The sequence below is a fragment of the Plectropomus leopardus genome, chromosome 7 (genome assembly GCF_008729295.1).
Source record: "Plectropomus leopardus isolate mb chromosome 7, YSFRI_Pleo_2.0, whole genome shotgun sequence".
Taxonomy (NCBI): Eukaryota; Metazoa; Chordata; class Actinopteri; order Perciformes; family Serranidae; genus Plectropomus; species Plectropomus leopardus.
This window is the reverse complement of record NC_056469.1, coordinates 24141018-24151758: the sequence shown is the minus strand read 5'-3', so window position 1 is coordinate 24151758 and position 10741 is coordinate 24141018. Positions and strand designations below refer to the sequence as shown.

At 39.3% G+C, this 10741-nt stretch overlaps 1 protein-coding gene across 1 annotated transcript; it reads right to left on the bottom strand.

Moving 5' to 3' along the window:
* Positions 1 to 315: 315 nt before the first annotated feature.
* Positions 316 to 10110, bottom strand: p3h3 (prolyl 3-hydroxylase 3). The gene is made up of 16 exons (XM_042489324.1): positions 9344 to 10110; positions 7532 to 7716; positions 7243 to 7401; positions 6212 to 6404; positions 5969 to 6100; positions 5711 to 5853; positions 5037 to 5126; positions 4908 to 4960; positions 4746 to 4825; positions 4525 to 4652; positions 3888 to 3983; positions 3563 to 3713; positions 3300 to 3417; positions 2974 to 3049; positions 2358 to 2498; positions 316 to 792 (listed from the first exon to the last, which is right to left on the bottom strand). Exons 1-16 carry the CDS (start codon positions 9636 to 9638, stop codon positions 622 to 624), a joined length of 2211 nt encoding a protein of 736 aa, XP_042345258.1. The 5' UTR covers positions 9639 to 10110; the 3' UTR covers positions 316 to 621.
* Positions 10111 to 10741: the final 631 nt, after the last annotated feature.

Below are 10741 nucleotides of genomic sequence, written 5' to 3'. Positions count from 1 at the left end.
TCTCTCTCTCTCTGTTCCCTTTTCTCCCTCTTACTGCGCCAAACTGTAGTTTCTGATGTACTGCGCTAATGTAACTACTTTTACAGTTTCCTACTGCTGTTTCTGTCTAATCTGATATCTCATCACATGCTTCTACTATTAACAGATAGGAAGAGACTGAGAAAAGTATTAACCATCTATTTTTTCTTATTTTAAGACAGCAGAGAGGATGTGAGGTTATTACTTAATAGATTTCACAGCCTTGCTTAAACTTTTTTGTCCTCTCCTCTGGCGATAAAAGTCCAAGAACTTGTTGTATATAGTAACGATGCAACATTGGTAGAGTCACATTTATTTCTTTTATTCCCCTCAGTTTTAAAGGGAGTCACATCGGTCAGTAAAGCTGCTTAATAAAAGTACAGATTGACGTCAAAGTGAGGAAAGGACAGTGTTTCCCCATATACAGTATAAATACAGTATATACAAACAGGCAGGCAGCTTTATATATTAAAAAAAGAAAGATGAAGAGAGTGACATGCACATGGTTGACGTGACGGTGACGATGGTGGACTGGCCCACTAAACTGGACGCAGGTGAAAATGTATTCCAGTTTGTTTCAGTCTGTTAGGTTTGTTCTCGCTCTCATAGCTCGTCCTTGCCTCCCGTCACCCTGCCTCTCACTTTGCTCCTGTCTTTCGGTGCTTGGCTCCGAGCGTTTTTGCTGGGGCTGGCGCTGCCCTCTTTCTCCTCTGGGTCCTTTTTCACCACACTGTGTCCGTCTGCAGCCCACAGGGCCTCTGCCTCCTCTCGCTCCTGAGGGAGAGAAACAAAAGCAGAGCAATGCCAGAGAAGATATTGACGTTCAGTGGCTACAATGGTGTATAACGCAGGTTTGAAAGTCCACTGTTGGCATTTATTCCTGTTAGAGTAATTTGAATTCATATCCCTGTGCTCTCTGGATGAATATTCTAAGACCAATTAATTGAATTTCCCTTTTTTTCTCTTCTTCTGTAGTAAGTGAAATTATTAAGGAGGCCTGAGGTCATCACTGCGTTCCTAAGGGCCTAGTTTATCCTTGTGTTTAAAATTTGAGCATGTATCTCTCGATATAAACTAACATTGTAAGAGATTGGTAAAGGCTAGCTCTGCTATTTAAATGGCAAAAAAGAAGGGATAGAGATGTTTCAAATGCAGTTTTTATGGTAAAAATCCATTTTGTGTTATTTCTTCCTTTTTAAAAGTTACATAGAGTCACTGGGAAGATGCGTTAGATCGGGGGTGTTGAACTCATTTTAGTTCATGGGCCACATACAGTCCAATTCAACTGATAAATAACAACACCTGCAATTTTTTGCCCTTCTTTTAGCGTAAAGAAGTTCTTTCTGAAAATGTTCATCTATTAACAAAAGAGGATTTCAACAAAAAGTCGATCGACTGCACACTGTCATTACATGTGCCTTTTTCTATACATCCCCACTCCTGTGTAGTAATGCTGGCACCAACACACCAAGCTACAGTGAAGGCTGTTGAGGAGGCGGGTTAAGTTATCTCTCGCTTTTCAAACCAGTTACAAATGAAAAGTTTTGGCAGTGCCGGGTTTCATAAATATTGTTTTAAGATAAAAGTCTGACATGGATCCTTTTGCACTGAAGCTGCTGATTGCAAACATTTTGCAAACTGGTCAATATCTTTAAATATGACCACTAAGTATTCTTTTTCAGAGAAGTGCATTCTGGTCAGGATGAAAAGGCTGTGGATCTACATTTTACATCAGGTAGGCTACTCACTGTTTAACTTGTATCTGAAACCTGGTGCCTCTTAGTCTTTGCATATGCATCAATATCAGGTGTGCTAAAATCATCCAGTAGGCCAGACTGGACTCTTTGGCGTGCCGGTTCTGACGGCCCGTGGGCCATATATTTAACACCACTGAGTTAGAAAGTCTGCTTGATGCTAAACATTGGTCAGCATTGAACTGGATGAGCTACTGTATCTATTTCAAGATTATCTTTCTTTTATTAATAAACAGCCACTCTTAAGGGGAGCTTCTGGTATTTTTTTTCCAAATGAGGACACTTCATTTTTTGCTCCGGGATGTGATTCGTATATAATGATTGAAATGACTGAAATGTACCAAATTATACTTCTTTAACATGTCTGGCTGACAAAATGATATGGTGACTGAAGTGAATATACGATAAACCTAAAGGACGCTGACGCGGTATAATCAAAGCCCGAAACCAACCATAAAATTTGCATTGCACCCCGGCTGGTCTTGTTATCCAACCACGGTGACACGACATGAACGACCACATGACTGCAGGAGACAGGTCCGACCTGAGAATAAGGTCACTGTTTTATGTTTTCATGATGCTCACCATGTCCCTGTAGAGCTTCTCCTTTGTGAACCAGAGGGCCAGCGCGCACCGCCGGCCGCTGGTCACTGCAGTAACACCATGTGGATTTACGGGACCTGAGGAGAAGCCCACCACTCGTCCGCAGCTGGGTTTTACTCGAGCCTGGAAGAAAAGGAAAGAGGTTGAGGGAAGTGAGCTCAGATATAAGCTGAGATTCAGTCTGAAAGTGACTCACTAACGTAACACACTGGTCACTGTCCTTAGTGCCATGACACTCAGGCCGTGTCTTTTGGTATGGTTGTGGCAAGAAAATGTAATCTACTTATGTGGAAGACAACAACACATGACATGAGTATAAAAGCTGAATGTATTGTACTTAGACACGTTAAGGTTATTTAAGGACAAGGCTCAAATATTTGTTAGAATTTGGAGTCTTGTACTAGAGCGAGGGTAGTGGATTGTAATGATCTGACAGTTTAACAGTAGAACCTCTATCGATGTGTTTATGTATATTTTATTTTACTGGTAATGTTGAAGTCCTAGGACTTGTTTTTTTTTTATTTTTAAAGAATTTGTCATTTGTTCTACAGTGAAAATCATACATTATATGTTTTAAAAAAAAAGAAAACTGACTTACCGTCACTGTCTTTGCATCTCTGTTAGTGAAAAACAACTCTCCGCCATCAAAGTTGTCGTTCAAGTAGAGAATGGCACTGTAAAAGAAATATTTCATTCAGCCATACAAACAACCACAATGCAAAATAAGATAAATTACATTCTTGAATTCATTAAATAATTCTTCTTCTGCTGAAGCAAATAAATTAAACATATTTTTAGACCTGATCTTAAAATAGTCCATTTATATATGTACAGTTTTACATGGCATTACTAATGCAATTTTTCTTTTTGGCTGCTGTGTTTTCCCTGCTTGTTTCCATAGTGATTACGATGTTTTTTGTGTACCTGAGGTCTCTGTGTATGAATGCTGGCGGTTCCCTCCAGCACTGATTGGTTTCTGGCTCAAGGAGACAGTTGTCAACATGGACAGGGTGAGACAGGTCCTGCCTGCCCTCCTGATCACCTGGAAAATCAAAGAACACAATTTTACTTCCCAAAAGAAAACATTTAAGTTCACAGTATTTTAGTCCTTGTAGTTGTACTTGCTCTACATGGTTAGCCCTGTTCTATTTCCCCCTGAAGAGAGGTATGGTTAATGTTGGTATTACCTGTGATGGCACTGCGGCAGACCAGGTGTGTGAAAGAGATGAAGAGTCCTGTGGGGCTCCTGAAGTAGGAGTGCAGCAGCACTCGCACTCTCTCGCCCAGCTCATGTAACAGCCGGGCATCTGTTTGGTTCACCAGGCCGTCCTGAGCCAACTGGGAGAGAAGATTATGTGAGAGAAAAAACAACTTTGTGAATCACATTCAAGCATGAGATCATCACTGCACCGCGAGACAATACATGATGCTTGTTTCTTTCATTTTCAATCACACTTAGTTAATTAATATTGTGTGCAGGTTATTCAGGTTCACTCTAAAACATTGTCTCACCTTTACAGCCCTGAGGACAGTCAAGCCCTCAAACGTCTCATGAGGTGTGTGCGGAGACCGTCGTCCCCGGTAGCCATCTCCAGCAGATGCCGCAGACTATCAGAGACAAGACAAAATTATAGGTGAGTGTTTCTGTTTCCACTGAAAGAAAACTTCTGTATTTTAAAGCTAGGCCCTATTTTCCCATGTTTTTGTGTCTAAGTGACAAATGGGAACAACAGTTCTTGAAACTGACCCAGTACTGACAAAGAGTGCTGAAGCTGGCAACTGTGAATCAGGCTGCAATGTAATCTATGGGGCAATATAGCCAGTCTATGTACACTAAAAGTGCTCTTTTTTGTTCCTGACAGGCTCTGTTGACTGTACAGTTCTCTGTAGAGATTAAAATTTTTTTTCTTGATCACTTGATCCGGTCCATTTGTCGTTGTCTTCCTGCAACAACTCAACTTGCAAGACCTCAGAACATGACTTCTCCTTGAGCAAAACTTGGTTAGACTTGTTCAGTACTCCACTAATTTCAAATATTGTTGCGTCTAATTGTCACTTGGACACAAAAACATGGAAAAATAGGGTGCACATTGAAAAATTCTGAGGTCTTTGTTTACAAAGGCCAACCGCTTTAACTATCTGAACTTACTTTTGCTAACTGCAGTATTTTGTCGCACTCCTTTTCAGTCATGACTCCGTCGAGTACCACACGATTGGTCCCGTTCAGAAGCTCGTCGTCCATGGTGATGGTCACACCCACCTGACGGATTGGACCACCTAGAGAGAGGACGAATGAGAAAGGATGAGAGGGGAAATTGGTAAGTGTAGACGACTACAGCTTGAATCAATAGGGTCGACCGACTGTCTCACCTGCAAAAAATCCACTGTCATCCACCTCCTCCTGCTGCTCTCCCTCTTTCATTTTCTCATTCATTTTCTCTTTTTCAGCTCTGAAAGTATAATAATACTCAGTTGATATTACATTTTACTGAAGTCCGTGGCACCAAATGATTTTTTAAAAGTCTTTCTCACCTCCAGTTTTCCCTCAGTGGTTCAGGTACAACATCTTCAGGAGTCCAAAGATCCTGGATGGAGAGCAAATGTTAAATTTGTGGATGTAATTTTGTGTATCAGAATAGTGTATGTGTGCCTAATACTTACTGGGTCAGTGAAAGTGAAGTCTAGGTTTTCCATACCGAAATACAGTAGCTTCTTCTCCTCCAAAGCGCGACTAATGTATCTGACAATCTCCTGTGTGACAAAAGCACACAAATATTTAGATATATGAAATCTGCCTGTCTGAAATGCCATAACACTAATGATAAAGTAAAAACATAACAGGAACTCATATTATTACCACCAGAGTAGTGATTTTAATGTAATGGCCATTAGGTGTATCTCAGCGCTCCTATCGCTTAAGGCTAGTTAGATTAAAGACTTTTAAATGCCGCTCAAAGTCAAATTTAAGGCCAATTTTACAAAAACTAAAATTGAAAGAAAAAAAAAACATAAACCGACATCAATTACTTATTAGAGAAGATTTTGCCCAAAGATTTACCTCAGCATAAAGCAATATTCTTTTTGCCAAGTTCAAAAGTTAGAGGGTGTAATTCAAATGCTGAAATCATTTAAAACTTTCTAGAGTAAAACATGGAAAACAACAAACATATTAGGGTATAAAGAATCCATTTGGTTCGCCTTGAAAAAAAGCTTGATAATTTCTAATTTAAAAGATTCATTTAAGACATTTAATCAACAATTAAGGCCTTTTTCCCCCTAACTTATGAATTTAATACTCTTTAATACTTTCGAAGGATCCTCGGGAGCCCTGGTACCTGAGCAGGCTGTGTGCCCGGTGACTCTGTGTCGCCTCCCAGTGTCTCATAGTAGAGCTGCAGGTTGTCTACGGAGTCCTTGTCAGTGGGGTAAAACAGGAGAAGAGAGCGAAGTGTCTGCACGGCTCCGCTAATGTCACCAGCTGTGGGGAAGCAGGGATGCAAAATAACTTAGAAATAACTGTGGTATGATAGTGAGGTAATGGAAATCCAGAGGACGATTCACACAGGTCTTCACTTTGACCTCCGAGCGCTGACCTTTAAACTGTGCAATGTGCAGATGCTCCAGCTGTGTAGGCAAGAAGTCCTCCTGAGCAGAAATCCTTCCCGGTCTTGTGGCTACCTGAGTCACACAGGACTGCCGGCACGAAAGCAGGGAGAGAGAAAGAACTAAAGAGAAAAGAAAAACAGTGGAAATGTGTATTTTCTGTTAATGGTCTGTCTCGTTCAAAGCAGAAAAGTCAAGCTGCAGTTTAGGAGCCTTTGTTGTTTTTTATATACCTGCAGCCTTTTCATACACGCCATCAACACTGTCCACTCCCCTGTCCTCTGGCAGCGGTTGGGAGGCCACCTCACACTGCACCCTGCACTCGTCTGTCTGCCGCAGTGTTTCATTCACACACGCTTTCCAGTTCTGCGTTGCTCGCACCCAGTCAGAGGAGGCCTCAAACTGAAGTGCAGCATCATACAGGGCCTGTGTTTGACGACACGTCAAAGAGAGTGACATAGTTAGATTAAAGAAGAAGATACAGTTTGTTCTGTTCATTGAAAAAGGATGGACACATTTTGGGACATGCCGTAACATTTAAGTCTATTTCAAACCAGCCTAACCTTGTTCTAACAAGTGTGTCTCATAAACAAGAAGCTCAGACAGAAGCCTCAAATAGGTAACGCCAAGTTTGGGTTGCATGATTAGAAAAGAGAAAGTGAAGCAGAGAGAGAGGAATTCAGTCCCTCAGGTCATGGCTGTCTTTCCACACTCACATCTCCAAAATATTTCTCTGCAGCAGAGAAGACTGTCAAATCCTTCCTACTGCAGTTGACCCAGTAATTCAGTCCTGTTTACCCAAACAAAATGATTTACTTGAAAGCATTGGAAAATAGCAACAGCCACCGGCAAAATGCTGGTAAAATATGCAAATGGATGCTAGATTTGCTCCACTGAACAGCCCAAAAAACAATGGTAATGTATTGAGTGGCCATATAAAATTCTGAGCCCATAGAGAGAATCACACTGAATTGAAATGAAAAATGTAAATTATTAACCTTTTCTAATACGCAGTAAACAAATAGCAAGTCTATGGAAAGCTTGACTCTCAACTATTTCATAAATTGTCTCTGTCTTCCCTTATTTGGTCCCTATTTTTCTATATTTTAGCAGCCAAAACTGTGCAGTTTATGGACATTACATTACATTTTTTCTGCCTAAGGAATTGTAAACATCTCAGTTAACTACTGCATTATTAAATGTGCAAAATCACCTCAACTTCATCCCCCACTCCTTCACAAAGACAACACCCCTCCCTGCTCACCCAGTGTTTCTCATGCTCCAGCTCTCTGTCCTGGAAGGCGTCATCGGTCACTCCTTCCATCCGTCTGTACTTCTCAATGTTGTTCCTCATCTCTAAGTGACTCGGGTTGGCCACAAAGTAGGTATGAGCTGCTGATGCCGCTTTTTGCAGCTTTTCCAACTGATGTGCAGTTAGAGAATCACAGTATAGACACTGAGCTGCCTCTTAAAATATCACTTTGAAATAAGATAATATGTAATAGGTAATATGGAAAAGCAACAATTAAAAGTATGTCTGAAGAATAATTTACCTTGTAGTAAGTGACCTGAAGGAAGTTGTAAGGGTTGCGACTGCTGAATTCATATTCTATGTCAGTAGAAACAGGGAGCTGTCCTGTAGTTGAGACAGAGCGTCCAATACAGAACCTCATACATTCAGCCCTCTGCTGCATCCAATCCAAGGTCCAGAGGTCCCACAGACTCCCCTCTGCAGAGTCTAACAATACAGAAAACTTGAATCATTTTTGGGAGTAAAAAACACTGTTGAACATTGTCTGTCCTTTGAACAAAAGATAATAATGTCTAGATAATAAACACTATTTATTTCAGCTTATTTCATAGTTATGTTTTTCTACTCCTTTTTGATTTTGCAATGCAGTTATCTTATGGAGGTCATACTCATATTTTAGCCACACACTCAGGGACAGCAAATAAGGGAAGCTACTTTATAGTAGGCCTAATCTTATCTAGTTTCTGACAAGTAATTGTCTTTGATCTACAGCAGTTAGTTTGACTAACTACTTGGGGTGGGCAATATATTGATATTATATTAATATAGATATCATCTTAATTTTGGATACCACGAGTCTTGTCTTTTCCTGTTTTTAAAGGTTGCATTACAGCAAAGAGATGGATTTTTTTGGAACTTACCAGACTGTTTTAGCTGTTCTGTTATTTCTCTTATCCACTTCGTCATTACATTATTCATCATAAATCCCATAGTGTAAATATTTTGTGAAAACACCAATCGTCAACCTTACAATGTTGTTGCAGTATTGATATCATGGTACTTGCTCGAAAATATCTTCATATATGATTTTCTCCATATCGCCCAGCCCCACAAAATGATAGACTTAATACTATTATAAACTAAAGGAAGACAATTGAATGTTAGAATTTAAAGAAAAATGTGTTTTTATCAAATCATTAATACTAATATCTGTAGTTGCTGCATAAATCAGTGGTTCCCAAGACAAATCTGATGGATCACAAGATGGTTATAGGGAAAATAAAAGAAAATACAATATTTCTATTACATATTATGATTTTTTCCCCTTGGGAATATATTCAAATTTTCTTGAGGGCTCTAAAAATGAAAGGAAACAAATCTGAGAGGGAAAGCAATTACTCTTTGGAGTGCTGACAGCTGACGTATATGACCTGCTAGGGGTTGACAGATTATCGGCCTAGCCAATTATTGGGGCCAATAATTGGCATTTTGCCGATTATCTGTATCAGCGTTTTACTATAAAGATTGCCGATAAAATTAATAAAAAAAGTGTGCATATTACACTTAACTAACACCAAGTAAGGAAGTCTGCAATACATGCAAAGAAAATGTCAACATGGGAGGAACTTTACTTTGTAAAACCGCAGGGAGCTATTTCTTAAATATTATATTTTTTCTTAAATATTTGCTAAAGGTACTTAAACAAAACTTTGTGTTGCAGTTTATTTTCCAAATTCGAAATTTCGACTGAAATATTTTCATTTTATTGTAAATGCATGTTGGCTTCAAATATTGCTTATCGGTCTCATTAAATAGGCTATTAATAATCGGTATCGGCATCGGCCCTGAAAAACCAATATAGGTCGACCGCTGGTATATACTAAAGCCATAGTGTAAGTAAACATGACTTGTGCACGAGCTTTTATTGAATCATGGAAAAGTGAATTTCATTCATTTATTGCCCATGTGGATTAAGGTATTACCAATAAATAACCACTGAACAAGACCATAATAATGAATATGGTGCACCTCCAGCACTGAATCACTGCATCCCTCTCTAAACTACATCTCTCTCTCAACACAAACAAACAGTATATAAAACTTGATAACTTACCCAGTTTATTGAATGCCTCTCTCCCTGCCTCCACACAGTTATCATGACACTGCCTGCGGACCCTGAGCAGTGACTCTTTGGTTACGATGGCTTTCTCCAGCAGCTCCGCAGCCTTCGCCCACTCCCCACCAAAATATGACCGCACTCCGCTGTAATACAAGAAGTCATACGGCTGCAGCAGAGACGAAACACTAGTGCTGCCTCCACCTGGGGTTGCAGAGGTAAAATTTAGCAATGCTAAAAGACCAAAATAAAACGCCACGTATACAGTGAAATGATCGGAGTGCAGCGCCATGGTCCGAGAAACAAACCCTGCGGAGGAGACGGAGTTTGGAGAAGAGGAGGGACTATGGAAATATTTGGGGAATGAAAGACAGAGACGTACAGAAAGTTTCCTCCCGGTTAAGGAAAGTAGAGGCTATCATTTTACAAGATGTATCCACGACTAGTCCTCGTTAACTTATCCGACTGGTATTTTCGTTAGTTTTAACATATAAATGTAACATATTGGGTCGTTTTAAGCTAATTAACGCGAGACGATGTTTTCAAAAGCACGTCAGGTTGCAGTACCTCTATGTGACCGCGAGAGGAAGCAGCTGGGTGAGTTCAACGGACGTTACCGTAAATATAGAAGTAACAGGTTGAATTGAAAATACCTATTGTCTGGTGAACATCGTGTATCAGTGATTTATCAGTCATTAGACTCTCCACATGCAGACATCGGATATTGGATTTTAAACAGTGATTTTAGCGATATTAAATAAACACTTTAATATATTTTAATAAATAAACATGAGCAGGAAATTAATGAATTTGGCTATGAAATAAAAGAAATTAAAAATAAATAAATGTGCACGTGTGTGGAGCTGTCAAACAATTCGTTTTTAAAAATCACGATTAATTGCATTTTTTAAATCACGTCTACAATTCCATTATTTTGCAATTTAAATAGTTTTCAAGTCCATATTGACAATGTTATATATATATATATATATATATACATATAATCTATATAGTCTATACCAGGGGTAGGCAACCTTTGGCTCTAGAGCCACATGCGGCTCTTTAGCTCCTCTCCTGTGGCTCCTGTGGCTCTGACTAAAAATTAAATGGAAATGAATGGCGATTATTTTTAAAAAGTTTTCATTCAATTTTTCAATTGCAAAAATATTTAGCCTGTACACAGAATGAAAATGTATTAGCATTTCATTAACTAAAATATGCATCATATTTTTGTGGCCTGGATGCCTTTTCTGCTTAATTTTGCCAAATTTCAAAAGCGGTGGACGCTCCTGAATCAAAAAAGCTTGACTAACTATGGATTCCAAATCCAAGATAAGAGAAGTCTCAGAGGAAAATGGAGAAGTTAATAATGCATATAATAATAATAAATAATAA